Source organism: Embiotoca jacksoni, unplaced genomic scaffold (assembly GCF_022577435.1).
Source record: "Embiotoca jacksoni isolate LCO1_2020_lvr unplaced genomic scaffold, fEmbJac1.0.p SCAF_13, whole genome shotgun sequence".
Taxonomy (NCBI): domain Eukaryota; kingdom Metazoa; phylum Chordata; class Actinopteri; family Embiotocidae; genus Embiotoca; species Embiotoca jacksoni.
In genome coordinates this window covers 2,169,287-2,186,806 of record NW_027185263.1, presented here as the reverse complement: position 1 = coordinate 2,186,806, position 17,520 = coordinate 2,169,287, and the positions used below count along the sequence as shown (strand labels likewise).

Genomic DNA, 17,520 nt, shown 5'->3' with positions numbered 1-17,520 from the left:
TGGCGGTTTCATGGCAGACGATGAGTGAAAACAAATGATTAGAGAAATTCAAAGCTACTTCAACATTCAGCAAAGGGTTTCAGCAAAGTTTGTGTTCAGACAAACTATTTTTTTAATCACTGAGTTCCTTAATTTTTTGCCAATTTGCACCTCTTTGTGGTTGTTTATGTCTTTTTATGTCTGTTTGCACCTTTTAATTTTCAGTATAGTTATTTGGCGTTTCTTTGTGTTTGTTTTTCGCTTTTTCTGATTTTTTTTTTTTTTTTGCCTCTCTTCTTTTGCGCTTTATGTTTAGTTGTAGTCACTTTGCATGTTTCTGCAGCTGTTTTGTTCGTATTTGTCTGATTGTGTGGCTCTCAGCCGGGTCTTTGCATAACTCTGGAGCTGTTCTGTCTCTTTCTGCAGTTGTTTTGCAACTTTTTGAAGTCAATTTGAGTCTCTTTAAATATCTTTGTCGTTGTTTAATTGGATTTGTTATCATTTTGCACCTCTTTGTAGTCACTTTGCTTCTCTCTAAAGTTGTTTTACGATTGTTCATAATTAGTTTGCACCTTATAGAGTGTCTATCTCGTTTCTTTGTGTCTCTTGGGGAACTCCCTGAGTCTTGTGGCCCCCAGGGCTGGTAGGTCCTTAACATAAACGTTTTGATCAGTAAATAAATGTAGTAGAGTATAACGTACAATAATTCCCTCTGAAGTGGAATTGAATTATAAAGTAGCATAACTATAATACAACATACTACAATAAAATACTTCAAAATTGTCGTTTAAAGGTGGACCTGAGCACATGTTAAGGAGTTAAATCCATTTTCAGTCCTATCAGCACCAGAACAAGTTTGACTGCGCGGTGCACGCGTTCAATTTGCCTTCGACCAATCAGAGAGCAGGAGGCGGGGCTAGATGGCCTTAAGTTCGTCTGATTCTCCCCGGAAGGGAAGTAGCCGCGCGTGGACTGTGTGCCTTTTGGCAAATATGATAATTCACAGCTGGAAGATTTCACCACATCTGTCATGACATGACTGAAGGGCGAAACGTAAGTACGGATATCTTTTCATTTAGATGTATTCGTGTTTTTTTATTTAGCTGTTGCTAGTTTAAGGAAAGCCCAGATGAATGACGCTGACACTCGCGCGCAGAGCGAGGTACACCAAACTACATTGAAAAAGCAAACGTTTAATATTTATGTAGTTATTGCCAGTCGTTTATATGTGTTTAAACGAAATCAAAGACATAGTACGAATCATTTGAAGCTATATTACAATTCGGGACATATCTTTTGCAAGTATGGCTTTCCACGGATACCTGTGGACACCAATTGCTTAAGTTTTAAAGTATAAAGGTGTAGTTTATCTTGAGCTATCCATTAGACCAATTTCTTATACTGCAGGTGTATTTAGAAAGCCGGGAACAAGTCCAAATGTGTTGTCCGAGTTATATGTTCTCAGTACTGAGGAGTAAGGCACCATAATTTCCGTGGGAGTCATATAAAAAGCTCATCACATTCCTGTGGAGATTTGGTACCATGTTCTGCTTGGGTAGTCTGATGAGGACACTAAGTTCAAAAGGCACTAAATCTTTTTTTTTTTTTTTTTCTTTCTTTTATCTCTCCTTGCCTCGCCAGGTTTTAGCGCTCAAAGAGATGGAGGGGCCCGAGGACGACCGACTGTGTGGGAAATGGAGGATTGACTGTTGTTTGGACAGTTACAACCTGAGGGACGTCTTCACATGGTGAGCATTAATCCTACTGTGTACAGAAGACACACTAATCTGACCTTTTGTCAACCGAATACCTATATTCTTCAGTTACTGTCCAGTATATGGGAGCTCTGATAATTTAGCCCTATTTTCATGTCATAGAAAACTTTATTTTAAAATGTGTTTATGGTTCTTTTTCTCGGTGTCAGCATTGGAGTCTGTTGTGATTGTACGTTTTGACTCGTGACGCTCCTCTCGACTCCCCCAGGCGTCTGCTGAAGACCATCGCCATGGGCCAGGTCCTGTCGCTGCTGATCTGTGGGACAGCGGTGAGCTGCGAGTACCTGGCCAAAGCCAAGGTGGAGACTCCCATGCTGCAGAGCTTCCTCAACTACGCCCTGCTGCTGCTCACCTACACCATAATCCTCAGCTTCCGCAAAGGTCAGGAGGGCTGTGATGCTGATAATGGTTCACAGTGAGTCAGAAGGGATGAGAAATACAAGTTTACCTCCCCGCAAGTTCTTTGTAAATCGAGTCGCTCCAACTTTTTCATCTTTGCACTTTTAAAGTCACCACTAACATTTAACTTTTACACTCGATTCAGGGGGGTTAAAGTTACAGAAGCACACACCTTCGAAAGACTCCCTAAAATCAAACATAGAAATTTAAAAACCTGCAGTAAGTCGCCTTTTATCATTTTAACATCCAGCAGATGCCAGAGAAAACATTAGCATTCAGTTGGTCTCTTCCTTTATCTCCGGTCCTGAGAAAACATCTGGCTCGTCAGCATCGTAATGCTTCACTGTGCTCCGCAGCTCATCAACAACTCTGTTTTTGTGATGTTTGATGCCGGATTGGTGTCACAGATGGTTTTTACAGGTTTTGTTTTTCGCAGTTGCTTTGGGAAACAGTCCCGACGAGAGTGATGAAAATGATCATCGCGCTTATGGCAGCCTTAAATTAAAATCACAGCAAATTCTCTCAACATAGCACAAAATGTAAGTGCATTTTTTGGGGGGGAGAAACTGCTGTAAATTCTGACGTTTTGGAAGACGATAATCACAAAAAATAGAGATGCAGCAGGGTCTGGTTAATGTCATCATGTTCCCTCATTTGGTTAATTTGTGTGGAAGCCAATTAAAATCATATTATAACACATGGCAGTGCAAACTACTCCAAACGTTTGCTTGTGTTTGTAAGAGCTGGATGTGTTTTGCATTGAAAAATATCACCTCATGTAAGAGAAACACAAAATAAACACAAGGCAATGTAAAGAAAAAGAAAAAAAAGACATCAGTTTGAGTAAAATAAACCCAAAGTAGAGAATAATTCAACATATTTAGCTTTTGTCTTTGTTGCGCTAAAAACAAACCAAAATGAGCAAACTATGTAAAAATTTTTTTTTAAAAAGCGTTCAGAAGAGCTGTTTCTGTTTCTACAGGTGAGCAAAACATCCTGCAGATTTTAAAGACCAAGTGGTGGAAGTATGTGCTGATGGGTCTGGCAGATGTGGAGGCAAACTACGTAGTTGTGAAGGCCTATCGGTTCACCACCCTGACGAGTATTCAGGTACGGGCGTGACTCATGGAGGTGTAACGTCATGAACCGGCTGGTTAAACATAAGAAACGGGGTTTTCTCAAGCAACTCTGTATTTCCATCTAATTTTTAGACTATCACCAGTTACAATATGTATTTATAAATGCACTTTGTTGTCCATCGGCTTCATGTAACGCCATCAGCCTGTCGCTTTGCGTTTCAGCTGCTGGACTGCTTCGTGATCCCCGTGCTGATGCTGCTCTCCTGGTTCTTCCTGAAGACGCGCTACAAGCCGATCCACTTCATAGCCGTGGCGGTGTGCTTGTTGGGGGTGGGGGCCATGGTGGGGGCCGACATCCTGGCAGGAAGAAGCCAGGGATCCGGTAAGGACACTTTTTTTTTTCTTTTTTGACCACTTTTTTCTATTGTGTGTACCCAGTTTAAAACACTGCAGGTTGAGCGAAAGTTAATTAATTTCAATATAAAAAGACGAGTTCTGTGTATCTGTGGAGGCTGATGAGACGATGTCAAGGTTTCTGTCCTTAAAAGTTGCTCTGAATTACAGTTTCTACACACTTATAGATTAATATTAAATTCTCCTAAAGGCTGTGATTGTCTGGAACGACCCTTTAAAAGTTTCTCCGTAAATTGTTACGATTATTATTAAATTGTGAAATGCCCCATGTGTCTCTGTGCAGCCATTGATGTGGTGCTGGGGGACGGTTTGGTCCTCCTCAGCGCCATCCTCTACGCAGTATCCAACATGTGCCAGGAGCACACGGTGAAGAACCTGAGCCGGGTGGAGTTCCTGGGCATGATGGGCCTCTTTGGGACTCTAATCAGCGGCTTCCAGCTGTGAGTTTCTGTTTAAATCCCGCTCGTATTGCTTTACTCTCATCTCTAGAGAGTGGCACTAAAAAAAAAAAATAAATCATCATCATGCTCAACTGTTTGTAGAAAGAAAGAGGAAAATTACTCAACCAAACATTGGAATTCATGCAGAATTGTCATTATCATGTGTCTCGAATGATCATTTCTGAAGCCTCACTTAAATGCTCCGTCTTAAAAAAAAAAAAAAATTTCATCAATTTTGTGTCTGTTAATATCTTAAAAACTCAAGTTTGTAATTCACAACCTGAATCGTCAGAACCAGATCTGTTCAGGTCAGATTATTGAGTTATTCCATCAGATTTCAGAGGGTTGGGCTCTGCGCTGCAGTGGATAAATGAACTGTGCGAGGGGGGGGCGGGGCTCCTCCAAAACTGTGGGAGATTTTTTTTTAATTTTTTTTTCAATTGGATATCATTTCTCTTGATTATTCAGTTTGTGTTTTCTTTCCTCATCGTTCTAACTTTGTGTCGCTTCTCATTGCAGCGCAGTTCTGGAAACTCGAGCGGTAGCGGCCATTAAGTGGAATCCTCACATCTGTAAGTCAACTTCCTGTTCTGTCAAATCCATTTAGAAACGCAATCACAGCTGCCGAGGCGTCATTGACGGTACTGATCGCTGCGCTCGCTGTGTTCTGCAGCGACGCTGTTTGCCATCTACGTCTTGTGCATGTACGCTCTGTACAGCTTCATGCCGGTGGTGGTGAAGATGACCAGCGCCACCGCGGTCAACCTCTCTCTGCTCACCGCCGACCTCTTCAGCCTCTTCTGTGGCCTCTTCCTCTTCAAATACAAGGTGAGCGGCAGTCGGGGGGAGAGTCAGCGTCGCGTGTTTATTTATTCACATTTAAAGGCTGATTATGGATTCTTGTGTTTTGTCTCTCAACAGAGGCGCGAAATGATTTACGGGGTTCATTCAAAAGTCTTTTGTAGTTTACAGTATTTAACTGTTATGAGATCTGGAATATGCTGGAATTCAAGTTTGATTTTCTAGATAATCTGGTGTTTTCATCTATTACTAAAATAATCCAAAAATCGTATCGCGTTCATTGAAATAAAACGATCCAGCGGTCAGTTCTCAGGATTTGTGGAGTAGATCAGAGGGAGATCGACTGACATCGTTCCACTCGAAAAATAAACATGCTGCCAATACAGCTTTTTTTGTGACAATTGTGACGATAAAGGCTTCGAGATTTTGACATTTTTGGTTTATTAACTGTAAAAGTGCCTGAATTTGACTCTTTCAAAGGTTTATGAACCCTGATAGTTAGAAAGGGTCATTTTGTGGGGAACCTGTTCTCTGATAAATTGAAAAAAAAAAAAAAGAAGCTAATATTCACATGAACAAAACTTCTCATCCTGAACACGTGACTAACATGAACACGTGTCTGTCCCGTCTCTCAGTTTTCTGCCCTGTACATCATCTCGTTCGTCGTCATCATGGTGGGTTTCATCATGTTCAACGCCGTCCCGATGTACTCGGCTCTGCCCGAAGATCTGGAAAACCCGGCCGAGGACCCGGCCGAGGACCCCGCGGACCGCCTGCTCTCTGAGGACGGCGACGCTCAGAGACTGGAGACGCTCACAGCTACCGCAGTGCTTTGACTGCAGTGTGTGTGTGTATGTATGTGTGTGTGTGCTTTCTATTACAGGTCAGCGGACACAGGTGAAGGAGAGTCTTGGTTTTATATTCATACAGAAATTTACGTTTTTCATTCCTCTTGCGTTACATAAATTGTTTTTTGAAAGATGTTTCTTTGTTGACAGTGATCAGATATCTTGTTACTGTATTTATACTTGGTGTCAACTTTTTAAACATCAGAACGGCTGCTACTTATTCCAAACTGATTTTTTTGTTAGATTTAATTTTTGGGGATGAATTAATATATGTCACGTGTTCCAATTAACAGTAGAGCTGTTTTAGTTTGCACTAAATGATGTCGTTGTTTTACAAATTTAAACACAGACGAATCGCCAAAGTTGTGTTTTGTTTGTGGTTGCCTCGGGTGCTGTTACAGTAGACCTTTTTCACTGCAGACATTTGCACTTGTTAAAGTCGGTAAAACACGGGTGAATTTATGAAGTTCAATTAAGGCCGGTGATGTAACCCTAGCAACAATCCAGGAGCTCACTACTTTTCTGATTCGGAGACGCCATCGGCTGTCACGATCTCTGACTTGTTTCCGTTTAGTTTTGCAGGTCTCTGACTGTGTCACGTCTCCATACTGCCCCTACAGGTCATGGGTATATTGCATCTCGTTAATGTCTGAGGACGTGTTGAAACCAAGCTAGGCACCAATCATGCACACGCGCTCTTTAAAGCCAGTTTATTGCTTTAAGTGTCCCAGAAAAGTCCTGACAGTCAACCGACATTAATACAATCTGTGATTTTCCTACATTAACAGGTCAAAATGTCTGCTGTGAAAAAAAAAAAAAAAGTCTGTTACCGGCCAAATATATTTTGTAAATCACTTGGTTTTCTTTTTTGCCGTGTTTTGCCAAATGTCCATCATGTTAAGTTTGAAGCAGGAGTTTTTTCTACTATTAAATTCATTTTTCTATGCTCTCGGGTCGACGTCGTTTCTGTTACGTCACACTTTAGTTGTTGTTTTTTTTCAAGGAAGGAATTGAAAGGAAACTGCTCGGTGTGCTGGATGTGCAAATAAGAAAGTTTTTGGTTACTGATTGACTTTATAATGTGTTCTGTTTACGGCTCGTTGCACTGCCACCTAGTGGCCAAAACACGAGTTAAAGCAATTTTAAAAAGGGAAACTAAAACATCTGTCTCTGAGGTCACGGGTCCTGTTTTAAACAAGTGAAAGAAGGAGACTCTCCTCCTCTGCCTGCTTTGTTATTTTTAAGGTTTACAGGAGTGTGAAAAGTGACGAAACGCATGAAATTATCCAGATTTATCTCTGAAATATATTCTTACATAACGATATAAGGACTCTGCTTTACAAATACTGTTTTTTTTTTTATTTGATTTATTTTTTGCATCAAACTGAAATAAAGCATGTGAGTTGGTGAGGTTTGCTGTGCTGGTGGAGCCTGTGTGCTCTGCAGTGCGTTGCTGTGCTGTAGCTTTTAGACGGCAGCTCCGAGCTCAGTCAGTGACTGTCATCATGGAGGAGCAGCAGACGACTGCAGCCGAGTGAAGAGCACCAAACGCCGCATCCCGCCTCTGTTCCGTCTCTTGACCGTCTCAAATCGGTAAGAATAAAAAAAAACGATGCAGTGATTTAAAAAAATTTTTTAATTGCATGTCTGCAGACGATGTTGAATTTGCAAACTGCAGCGACGGATTATTCAAGTGTTTGTGCTCCGGTTTTGCTAATCAGCCTGGAGACGAGCGAGCGGTTAATCGGATGTCTTTGCTGGCTCGTGGCTCCTCTGCGGGGTGAAACGAGGCGCGAGATAAACGTTCATTTGCAGGGTGTTTCTGTTTGGTTTCGTGCGTGCTGAAGAAAACGCCGCACAGCGCAGGAAAGCCGCAGATTGACATGCGGCTTGTTCCTTCTTCTTCTTCAGCACCGCGGACAGCTCCGGATCCGCGCGGCCTGACCGGAAAAATCAACCTTCTTCATCATCATCATCATCTCTTCTGATTTCAGGTGGATCCTCAGCCGAGACAGCACCGGACACACCTGAGGGGTGACAAGCGGCCGAGATGAAGCATTTTCTGAGGTACAGTCAGCCTCTTTTGTTAAGATGGAGTCACATCTCTCTGAAGGAATTCATTGTAAATACAGCTCCCCTCCTCCTCCTCCTCTTCCTCCTCTGAGCCTCCCTCTCCCTGTTTGTCCTGCATCTAATTATGTGTTTATACCAAACCCCTGGGGGCTCGTTCACTCCCAGTCCTCCCAGTGAAGCTCCTCTCCATAGATCCCGGTAGTGTTGCCTGTGAAGTGGATGTTGTGTGTGTGAACTGGTTGGAAGCGAGCAGGCCTCTTCATTATGGAGCACATGTAAACCAAGAGCTCTCCAGAGGTGCTTCTATTAATAACTCCACTCCTGTCTTGCTTTTTCATACGTGCACATGTATTCAGCTGCATTTTAAAACACAGAGGTTTTGGTAAAATTACTATCATGATCAGTCTTATTCTCGTTTTTTTTTTTTTTTTTTTTAAATCTTAGGAGACTGGTCTTCTTTTAACTAAAAGCCTTTGGATCAAAACCTGGATTGACTTTGACCTGGATGACTGAGATCCTTTATACACAGATCAATCTTGTGATGAAAAGATATATAAATACTGATGTTCTCATTGTCAAAGTGCGGCGCAGAAGGCATGGAAATCATTAGGATGCAAAATAAATACAATAAAAAGAAAAAAATCAAATAAAAAAAAAAAAGACACAAATAGGAATTAAAAAGAGAAAATAGTGGATAGAAAATAAATGTTTCTCCGCAAAGTATGAATGATGAGTTGGATTAATTTTAAATATGTCATCAACATGATTTCAGATGATGATGATGATGATGAGGAGGAGTGGACTCCTAATGTAATGTCTGAATATATGTATTGAAGATATGTACTGTGGCCCTCAACCACCCATATTGGTCCATGTTATGGAATATAATGGAGTTTTGTTCAAATTTGAGTTTCCATTTATCAAACTAGTAAATAAAGCTCACTAACTGCTGGAATAGAATAATGTGGCTGGATTTTGTCTGCTCAGCACAAATGTGACTCTTTCTTCATTATATGTCGTTAAATTCAACTTTTCAGTCAGTAAAAGTCCAAGAATTTGATATTTGACTCATAGTTAAAGATAAAACTTATCTTATTCATTTCCTTTAAATGGCTTTCTCCTTTTGTTTCTCACAGTTCAGACCCCATTTTCCCATAAATCCCGTCTCCTTTTACCGCTTATTAAAACCTGAAGAGAATAAATCCGCTCTCAGTCGACGTTTTGCTCCCTTCGTTGTGGTCTCAGAGATATTTAGCTTCATTAACTTTTAATGACCGGCGGAGGCTGCCAACATTTTGTCACCGACGGCTGTGTTTGTTTACAATAATTACACTAATTGTGTTACAATGGATGCAGTAATAGTTCAGTGATGTGAAAATGACTCACGTGGTACCTTTTAATGGCTTTTGGCGGACGGAGGAAGTTTGAAGGAGGTCCTTCAAGGAACGGCCGGTCGTTATCAAAGCAGCAGGGTTGGAGAGGTCCTGTAGTTCGAGGGTCAGCGCCCAGCTGTCGAGTCCACGTCACGAGTTTGAAGAGTTGTCGCTTTGATTGGAAGTCAAGTCGGTTTTATTCACATCTGAAATGTGCCTCACGGTGCTTCACAGTGTTTCAACCGCAGGCCGCTGGTTGTAGTGTTAAAAGTATTTTATTATTATTCAACGTCTGTATCATTTGTAAGAGACACAAATCTATAAACTATCAGGTAATTAGCATCTGATTTCTGTCCGAGATAAAAAAAAAAATTAAATAACTGATTATAGTTGGAAGTTACAAGGTCACACATTTATTGTTCATCTACAGGATGTTATAAAATATCATATATAAAGCTGTTGTCACGGGGCCAAATATTTCGGTGTGGAGGGCCAGATTTGGTCCACAAGCTGCAATTTACCTCCAACTGCTGCACAAAATAATAACACCTTCTGTTCTCAGACCTTCAGTTGCGATAAAGAGCTGCTTTTAACCTACGAAAACCTGCAAACTGGAGGAGATATTTAAGAAACCTTTGGAGGAGCAACAGATTAGAGATTCTTCTTCCAGGGTGGGGGGTCATGCAATAGATATTATGCGTGCAAAAAGGGAAGATTGTTTTACCATCCCAACTGAAAATAGCATATGCTTTTTCTTAACAACAAACAGCAAAAGCCCAAAAACCCACAGAGAAGCCCCGAGTCCGTCTTCCAGCCTCCACCGAGAAGAAAAAAAAGAGTCTCCTGCATGAATCCTGAGAGGCAAAATCCAGGGTTCAAAAGTGTCTTTGAAGCACTCATTGCTGCTAGTGAAGCTTCAAATGCTGTGAACATCCAAAACACGACTCAGATGAGCTCATGGACACTTTGAGTGTCTCCTCCCTGCTGGCTTTCAGCAGCTGGATGGTCAGAGGATCTTAGATCAGAGTAAATCAAACTGAAACTGAAGGACACCAAAATAGGACTTGGAAAAAAAAAAAAGAGGTAGAACATGTCACCCCTTCCTCGTCCTCAATAAAACTCCAGCTGCAGGACGGTGTTGTAAAACCTCTCCGACCTGCTCAACAAGTGCAGCAGCGCGTGTCAGACTCCTTTGAGAAATGAATTGGCGCGTTGCGGCTTCGCTCGTTCAAGGTCGTCGTATCAGACCCTGCTGTGACCTCCCCTCCGTCCTGCCTCTCGCTCGCAGCTCGCTACCTCGGAGGTGAACGACGTGACGGGGTGTCTGCACGAGCTGTTTAACATGCCGCTCTCATCCAGAGAGAGAGAGAAAGGAATTAATCCCTCCGCAATGTACTTACCTTCTTTTTGTTGACAGAAGACGATGCTCCGCTGTGATCCTTCGGCAGCAGAAGGGTTTATTTCTGTTGTAAACTCACAAAGAAACACACACACACAGAGAGGGAGTTTTTTTTTTTTCTCCTAAGGTTAGTCAAAGAGCAGGTTTTGTTTTTGTTTCTCTGCTCTTCTTGGACGATAGATGGAGAAATAACCGTTTGATTGAGTGTTTTTTCAGCCTTCACAGTGCCGAGCGAAGCGGAGCAGGAGATCATTTAAGCCCCCACAGTCTCCTAATGGGCCACTATGCGTTTCCGGAGACGTGTCCGTTTTCATTCTCAGCATCACCTGTAAAAATAGCCCACTTTGATGTGTTTGCGAGTCTCTCCTGGCAGACACCAAGTCAGGCACAATCTCTCCCGACTTTCCTCCTCTGTCTTTCTTCCCTGCTCCTCTCTTCTCTCGGTCTGTTGGATTTCTACGTCTGGGTACGATCTCTCTGTAACAATTAACCTACTTTCATGCTACAAAATGAGCTGGAAATATATTCACTTCCAATATCCTGAGATGCAGAGCTCTGAAGAAGACCTGGTTAAATGCTTTCTTTTTTGTTTTTACAAGAAATTACAGTTAAATCAGTCATGTCCGTGGTTATTCTCTGAATCAGGGGTCTCCAACCCGAAGGTTCAAACAATATGCAGCGCTTTCCCTTACATTTACCTAAAACAGGTATTCTGACCCCAAAATATTTTTCCATGTAAGCAAATTCTCACACTTGAGAACTGGAGCTGTTAATGATGCGGTTTGTTTTGTCAGTCGACTCCTATTAACGGCCCCGCATACAGTTTATTTCAAACAATATAAAATCAACCAAATTTGGAGGACAAAAAAAAAGCAAACCGTTGAAAGCAGCCATGAGTACGTATCGTTTTTCCTTTATAAAAGGTAACAGAACGTACACGTAGGCCTCTATAATGTCCATCATCTGTGTCTGCGTCTGATCTGTCCACCTGTTAACCAATATCCCCTCGTCTTGTCCCCTCCAGGGTGGTGACCCAGTTCTTTGTGTTCCTCTACTGTAAATGTCTGTGGCGGGGCCTGAAGTTTGTGGTCAGGAAGTTTACGGGCCGCTGCGAGCTGCAGCGAATCTGCTACAACAACAAGCAGGGAGCCCGCAGGACCCTCAAGATCGGTAGGACCTCAAACTGCCTGCATGCTGCCGGATATTTTTGATGTTCAGTCAGTTCACTCATGCAGAAAGGAACAGCTTTGGCACCGATAAGGTTACTGCAGTTAAAGGAGCGGTGTGTCGGATTGAAGCGCCTGAAACCCGAGCAGAGAAACTTCAAAAATGACACCAAAGAGTTTTGAATGCTGGTTTTCGTCAGCAGTCGTGTGATTGTATTCAGGATCGCAAGGAGACACATTGGACACATTACTGTTGTCTTCATATAGATTCAGTGTTTTATAATAAACCGTGAATTCTGTGAAGCTGCTGAAAAAACATCCCTGCTTCTCGTTTGTCTCCCACTTTGCATCGTTTGTCTCCCAGAGTCGTCCCTGAGGTACTCCAAGAACGAGGTACGGCTCTCTAAACCTGTCCATATGTTTAAAACACGCACCAACGTCCGATACATTAAACGTGCGTCCTTCACTTCGTCCTCTCCGTCTCTGCTCGCGTCCCCTCCAGCTGCTGCAGTCCGCCCTCAGCGTCCACCCTGACAAAGTGGAGAAGACCATCGACGGCATCATGGCGCTGAAGAAGATCAACCCTGACACCAACCCACAGTGAGACACCGCACTTCATCACTCCTGTTCCTCCCCCGGAGTGTCGCCTGCTTTAGTAGCTGCGAACGTGACTCTGTGATTAAATAACGCTCTCTTCTGCTTCCTCATCGACGATGAACAGCTCACCTCATTAACAGATCTGAATTGTCCCGTGTGTCCCCAGGCTGGGCATCTCCCTGCAGGCCAGCCTGCTGCAGATCGTGGGCTACCGGAGTCTGGTGGCCGAGGTGGAGAAGCTACGCCGGGAGCCGTACGACAGCGAGAACCCCGAGCACGAGGACATGCTGATGAAGGTACGCAGCTCTCCGTGGCTGTTGGAGGGATGAAAGCTCCTCAACAGGAGCAATCGGGTTTATGTAAACTGAATCTGAGAGAGGTATCATCTATGTTGGTGCATGTTGGAAAAGATGCCAAATAAATAGGCTAGTGATTTTCAACCTTTTCTTTTTTTTTTTTTGTCGTCGACTCCGTCAGATGAACTCCACCATTTTTGTCCATTGAGTTCAATTCAGTTTTATTTATAGTGTAAAATGACTACAGAATATGGTCCCAATACACTTTACAAACACAAAGACAAGCCATATTAAAATATCAAGGAAATAGCCAAATTAAAAAAAAAAAAGTGAACAACAAGGATGTAATTGAATAGGATTTTAAACAACCGTCTTAAATTGGCGACGTTAAAGGAAATGTTAAAAGTGTGTGTGTGTGTGTGTGTGTGTGTTGTAGCTATGGAAGGAGCTGCGTCCCGACACACCCCTCACCGGACGCATCTCTAAACAGTGGTGTGAGATCGGTTTCCAAGGCAGCGATCCCAAGACGGACTTCCGGGGGATGGGCCTGCTGGGCCTGCACAACCTGCTGTGAGCTCTCGGCCCGGAGGGACACACACAGTTTACACACACACACACACATGGGCTACACCTGTGTTAGTGTTCAGTCAATAAACACACCAGACTAATGAAATAATCCACGTGCACGGGCGGGATCTTCCTCTCTCTCGTCTTCCTGCAGGTATTTTGCAGAACACGACAAGGTGACCGCTCTGCAGATGCTCCACGACTCGCTGCAACCAAAGCACAAGTACGTTCGTCGAAGGAATACACCGAGTTTTATTGGTAGAACATCTCCGGTTGAGCGCTTGTGTGCGGGAGTTAAACTTGAAGCCATGTGGAGCTAAAACTTAACTTTGTAAAAGAGGAAGGTGCACCGTGAGCTTCATCGCATCAGACTTTCTAACCAACTAAGATTTGATCAGCAAGATGATGCTGGAGAAAATTACTAAATGAAATGATGTGCTGGAAATATTATCAAAAGCAGAACAAAGTGAATCGTTCACTCTGCAGTCAACTGAAATAGGAAGACGTAGTTTTATTTGCTTGAACTTTAGGGAGTTGGTGGAGACCAAAACTGAGCTCAAAGTGTGTGAATACAGGACCCGTAACTAGTGTTTAGTGCTGTTTTCTGAAGAATATTAACTTTAATAGTGATCATCATCATCATCCTCATCACTTCTGGAAAGATTCACTGTCAAATTTTTAAATCTACCTCAAACTTGGTGTATCCTTGTGTACTTTAAACTGCACTTAATCATCCATATTCACTGTTTTCTGCTTGATTATTCTCACTCTTACAGCCTGATGTCATCCACTGCCTCACCTTTTACTGGCTGCTGCTGCTGCTGCTTGTCTTGTTTGTCATCGACATCCCAGCGAGCCGTCTCATCTCTCTTCTTCTTCTTCTGTTTATCTCCACCTCCACCTCCATCTCCGCCCATGCCGTCGCTCTCTGTCTGTCACACGCACTGTAGGAGCACACACAGAAAGTCCAGGTACTCGGCTTCACTTCCATTCGCGTGCTGTTTGCTGCATTCACGGCTCTTGACCTTTTCAGGGTTGACGTTTCATGCACTTAAAGCCGCGGTGAGATGGATTTATATGTGCGCACAGAAGAAAGTACCTCAATCATCTGAGCATTTTTCTATCTGTCACAAATAGAATCAGTACTTTAGGAAAATACTGCATTTTCCGAGGTGAAACGACACATTTGGAAGCAGCTGTTGAAGATTTAGATCTTCTGCGGGAACAAAAAGACTTGAAGCTGTTGACAGTAGAAATAAAAAATGGCAGCATTGTCCTTTAAATGACTAGTTAGAGGGAAATCCTCAAACAAACAAAGAAATTGTTTTGTAATATACAAAATAATCTCTCAACAGTTCAGGACTTAGGCTGAAATGATGAAAATATAAAGTCACAATGATCTAAAACAAAATCAATTTCATGTGCTTGCATGCATTTATTGCTCATTTGAATAAAAACATGTTTTTTCTTAAATAATACATTATATTCATATGTGCTTTTCAGGATACTCAAAGATGCTTCACAGGTTAAAAATGATCAAAACAACAATAAAAGTATAAATCCCGCAGCAACATATGAAAAACCATTCAAATAAAGTGAGACGTTGATCATTGAGGATTTTTTTTTCTATAGTTAACAAACAACTTAAGACTTGCAGCTATGTACATCTATTTCAAAAATACAATAAATTCCTTTTTAAATAAACACATTTTCTTGGATAATTTCCATTTCTGTTTTGAAGCAGATTGAAATAAGCGTGTAGTGTAGAGTTTGTGGAAAATGAACTGAAACAGGTGAGGACTCATCTCGGATGTGATATTTTCTAATGAGGTCCAGACCTCGTTTTTAAACCTCTGGGACTCTGACTTGACTCATTATTTGAGGACTTAACCGCATGTTAGTTTACAGTTTTATACTTTAGAGCAACCTGTTAAAGTGTTAAGTCTTTCCGTATACAAGCTGTTTCCTTCAGTTCAAAGAGGCCAGCTCCTGAAAGGTTCTCTGTAGGTTTAGTTTGTATCCTGACTGTGTTGCACTTCTTCACATGCAGACAGTGCATGATTCAAGTGTGTGTGTGCGTGTGTGTGTGTGTGTGTGTGTGTGTGTGTGTGTGTGTGTGTCCTTCGCAGTGACGTAAACAAGCCTGAGTGGGAACAGAAGAACCTGGACAAAGCTATCGGGTGAGTCTCTCTGCACATGTTTTACATGTAGACCTGTGTGTGTGTGTGTGTGTGTGAGGAGGAGGAGGAGGAGGAGGAGGAGGATGAGGAGGAGGAGGAGAATCTGGGCCGCTGGAGCTGTGTGAGTTTTGGCCTCAATATGGAGCAGTTTCAGTGTGTGTGTGTGTGTGTGTGTGTGTGTGTGTGTGTGTGTGTGTATGTGTGTGTGTGTGTGTGTGTGTGTGTATGGACTTTGCCAGGAAGAGGAAAGTAAAAGATGCTGAACATCAAATGATGAGCGAGCCTTTGAAAATAAGGAGGCGCAAACACTGTATTTTTCCTTTTTATGCAAATTCTGTTCAAGATATTTCTAATTGTATTTCTTTTTAAAGATTTTTTGAGTTATTTCTTTTCTTCACACCAGACAGACGTCCTGACGATTTATCTCTCCTGGAGTTTATTGTCCATATTAATACATTTGCAGCAATTAATCTGGAAGCAAAAAAACTACAGCTTCAATTAAAATCAATGTACGTCTGCCGAACTTGGCTTGTTTATGGAGCTTTCTCGTGATCCATTTTTTTCTCTGTCTGAAAACATCTTCGTGAAGTTTAACCTGTGAACGCCGACGCTTTTGTGAAATGCTAAAAACCACGTCGCCCTCACTCCTCCGGTGAAACCGCCCTCACAAATTAACAACAGCGTCCTACACACTGACTTCTGTATCCGTATCTCCCCCCTGCAGCTATTCTTTTGCCATTGTGGGCATCAACATCACCGACCTGGCCTACTCTCTGCTGGTGAGCGGAGCTCTGAAGACCCACCTGTACAACGTGGCCCCGGAGATGCCCAGCCTGATGCACTTCCAGCAGACCTTCTGTAAGTGAATTAAAAAAAAAATTCTACAAAAGCAGATGTTTTTTTAAATTTTTTTATGGTAGCTGGGTGTTGAGACCAAAAACGGAGCGACAAGGACGTAAATACTGGACTAGCCAGAAAAATGGCACAGTGATAGAAAATGAGTCAGATGTTGTGTTTTCAGAGTGTGTTGCTGCCCCCTAGTGGCCAAAATAATCTGACTGAAGCAGCTGCAACACGCTGTAAACAAAACACTGACATATTATTATCATTGGATTAGATTTGGAGACTTCTTTTGCACATTTAGCCGCTCTGTGTGCTTCACTACGTTCACCAGAGAGGTTTCTTTTTGATTCAGCCCACCTGCGCGAGCATAAACTAAATAAACCGTAAAGATTGTTGGCTGGAAAACCAAAACAATGCGCTCTAAGATGTTAAAACGCAGGCAAAGGATGACTCCTTGCGGATCAGCCGCTCATACGAGCAGATCTTTTCACATACAGAACAGTAAAAGTACAACTTCTTTTAAAAATTTTTTTAAACCTTTTCTTCGTGGCAGGTTACCTGATGCAGGAGTTTCAGCGTTTCTGGATCGAGGAGGGTCCCAGCGACATCATGGAGTTCAACCGCATCCGCTCCAAGTTCCACCGGAGGATCCTGCGGCAGCTGAAGAACCCGGACATGGCTCTGTGCCCCCACTTCTCCGCCTCCGACCTCCACCTGGTCAACCTCTAAACACCCCGCTCCCCCCCGTCCTGTGACCACCACCACCACCGCCGCCGCCCTCACCGAGCCCCTCGTACCCCCTCAGAGGTTTCTCCCCCGGATGTCTGGTAGGCCGACGGAAAAATCAGTCACACACACACGAGTTCCTCAAAACCGCTGGACACATCTGGGGAGACTCTCTGCCTTTCCCTGCTCAGCCCGACTCGTTCCAGCTAACGTCATGTCGCCGTCACTGCCAACAGCTCACACACACACACACACACACACACACACACACACACACACACACACACACACACACACAGAGAGAGAGAATGAAACCTTACTCAAACCTTAAAACAAGTTTTCAAAATTAAAATTGAACCTTTAAAGTTTGGGGGAATTTTGTTTGCTGGCAGGAAGGCAGTCGAGTCCCCACAATGTGAGTAAAGCAAACACACACAAACACCCCAGGACCCCCCCCACCCACACACACACACACAGAAAATTAAACCTTATTCGGTCCTTAAACCAAGTATTCAACATAAAATGTAATGATTACAATTTTGGGGAATTAATTTTGCTTTGGCAG

The 17,520-nt window shown here is 42.7% G+C and overlaps 2 protein-coding genes across 2 annotated transcripts; both read left to right on the top strand.

Moving 5' to 3' along the window:
• The first annotated feature begins 936 nt into the window (after positions 1 to 936).
• slc35f2 (solute carrier family 35 member F2) lies at positions 937 to 6,681 on the top strand. Its single transcript, XM_069145872.1, has 9 exons — positions 937 to 1,032; positions 1,621 to 1,727; positions 1,963 to 2,135; positions 3,136 to 3,263; positions 3,455 to 3,614; positions 3,930 to 4,086; positions 4,606 to 4,658; positions 4,760 to 4,914; positions 5,523 to 6,681. The coding sequence occupies exons 1-9, from the start codon at positions 1,015 to 1,017 to the stop codon at positions 5,721 to 5,723; spliced, it is 1,152 nt and encodes a 383-aa protein (XP_069001973.1). The 5' UTR covers positions 937 to 1,014; the 3' UTR covers positions 5,724 to 6,681.
• A 534-nt stretch (positions 6,682 to 7,215) lies between these two features.
• elmod1 (ELMO/CED-12 domain containing 1) lies at positions 7,216 to 17,264 on the top strand. Its single transcript, XM_069145871.1, has 11 exons — positions 7,216 to 7,328; positions 7,730 to 7,802; positions 11,605 to 11,750; positions 12,111 to 12,139; positions 12,249 to 12,346; positions 12,510 to 12,639; positions 13,076 to 13,209; positions 13,361 to 13,429; positions 15,336 to 15,386; positions 16,111 to 16,244; positions 16,783 to 17,264. The coding sequence occupies exons 2-11, from the start codon at positions 7,786 to 7,788 to the stop codon at positions 16,956 to 16,958; spliced, it is 984 nt and encodes a 327-aa protein (XP_069001972.1). The 5' UTR covers positions 7,216 to 7,328; positions 7,730 to 7,785; the 3' UTR covers positions 16,959 to 17,264.
• The last annotated feature ends 256 nt before the right edge of the window (positions 17,265 to 17,520 follow it).

Coding starts and splice junctions, on each gene's coding strand:
- slc35f2 (XM_069145872.1), top strand. Junction 3,615..3,929: donor AGGAAGAAGCCAGGGATCCG/GTAAGGACACTT, acceptor GTCTCTGTGCAG/CCATTGATGTGGTGCTGGGG. Junction 4,915..5,522: donor TCTTCCTCTTCAAATACAAG/GTGAGCGGCAGT, acceptor CCCGTCTCTCAG/TTTTCTGCCCTGTACATCAT.
- elmod1 (XM_069145871.1), top strand. Junction 13,210..13,360: donor CTGGGCCTGCACAACCTGCT/GTGAGCTCTCGG, acceptor GTCTTCCTGCAG/GTATTTTGCAGAACACGACA. Junction 13,430..15,335: donor TCGCTGCAACCAAAGCACAA/GTACGTTCGTCG, acceptor TGTCCTTCGCAG/TGACGTAAACAAGCCTGAGT.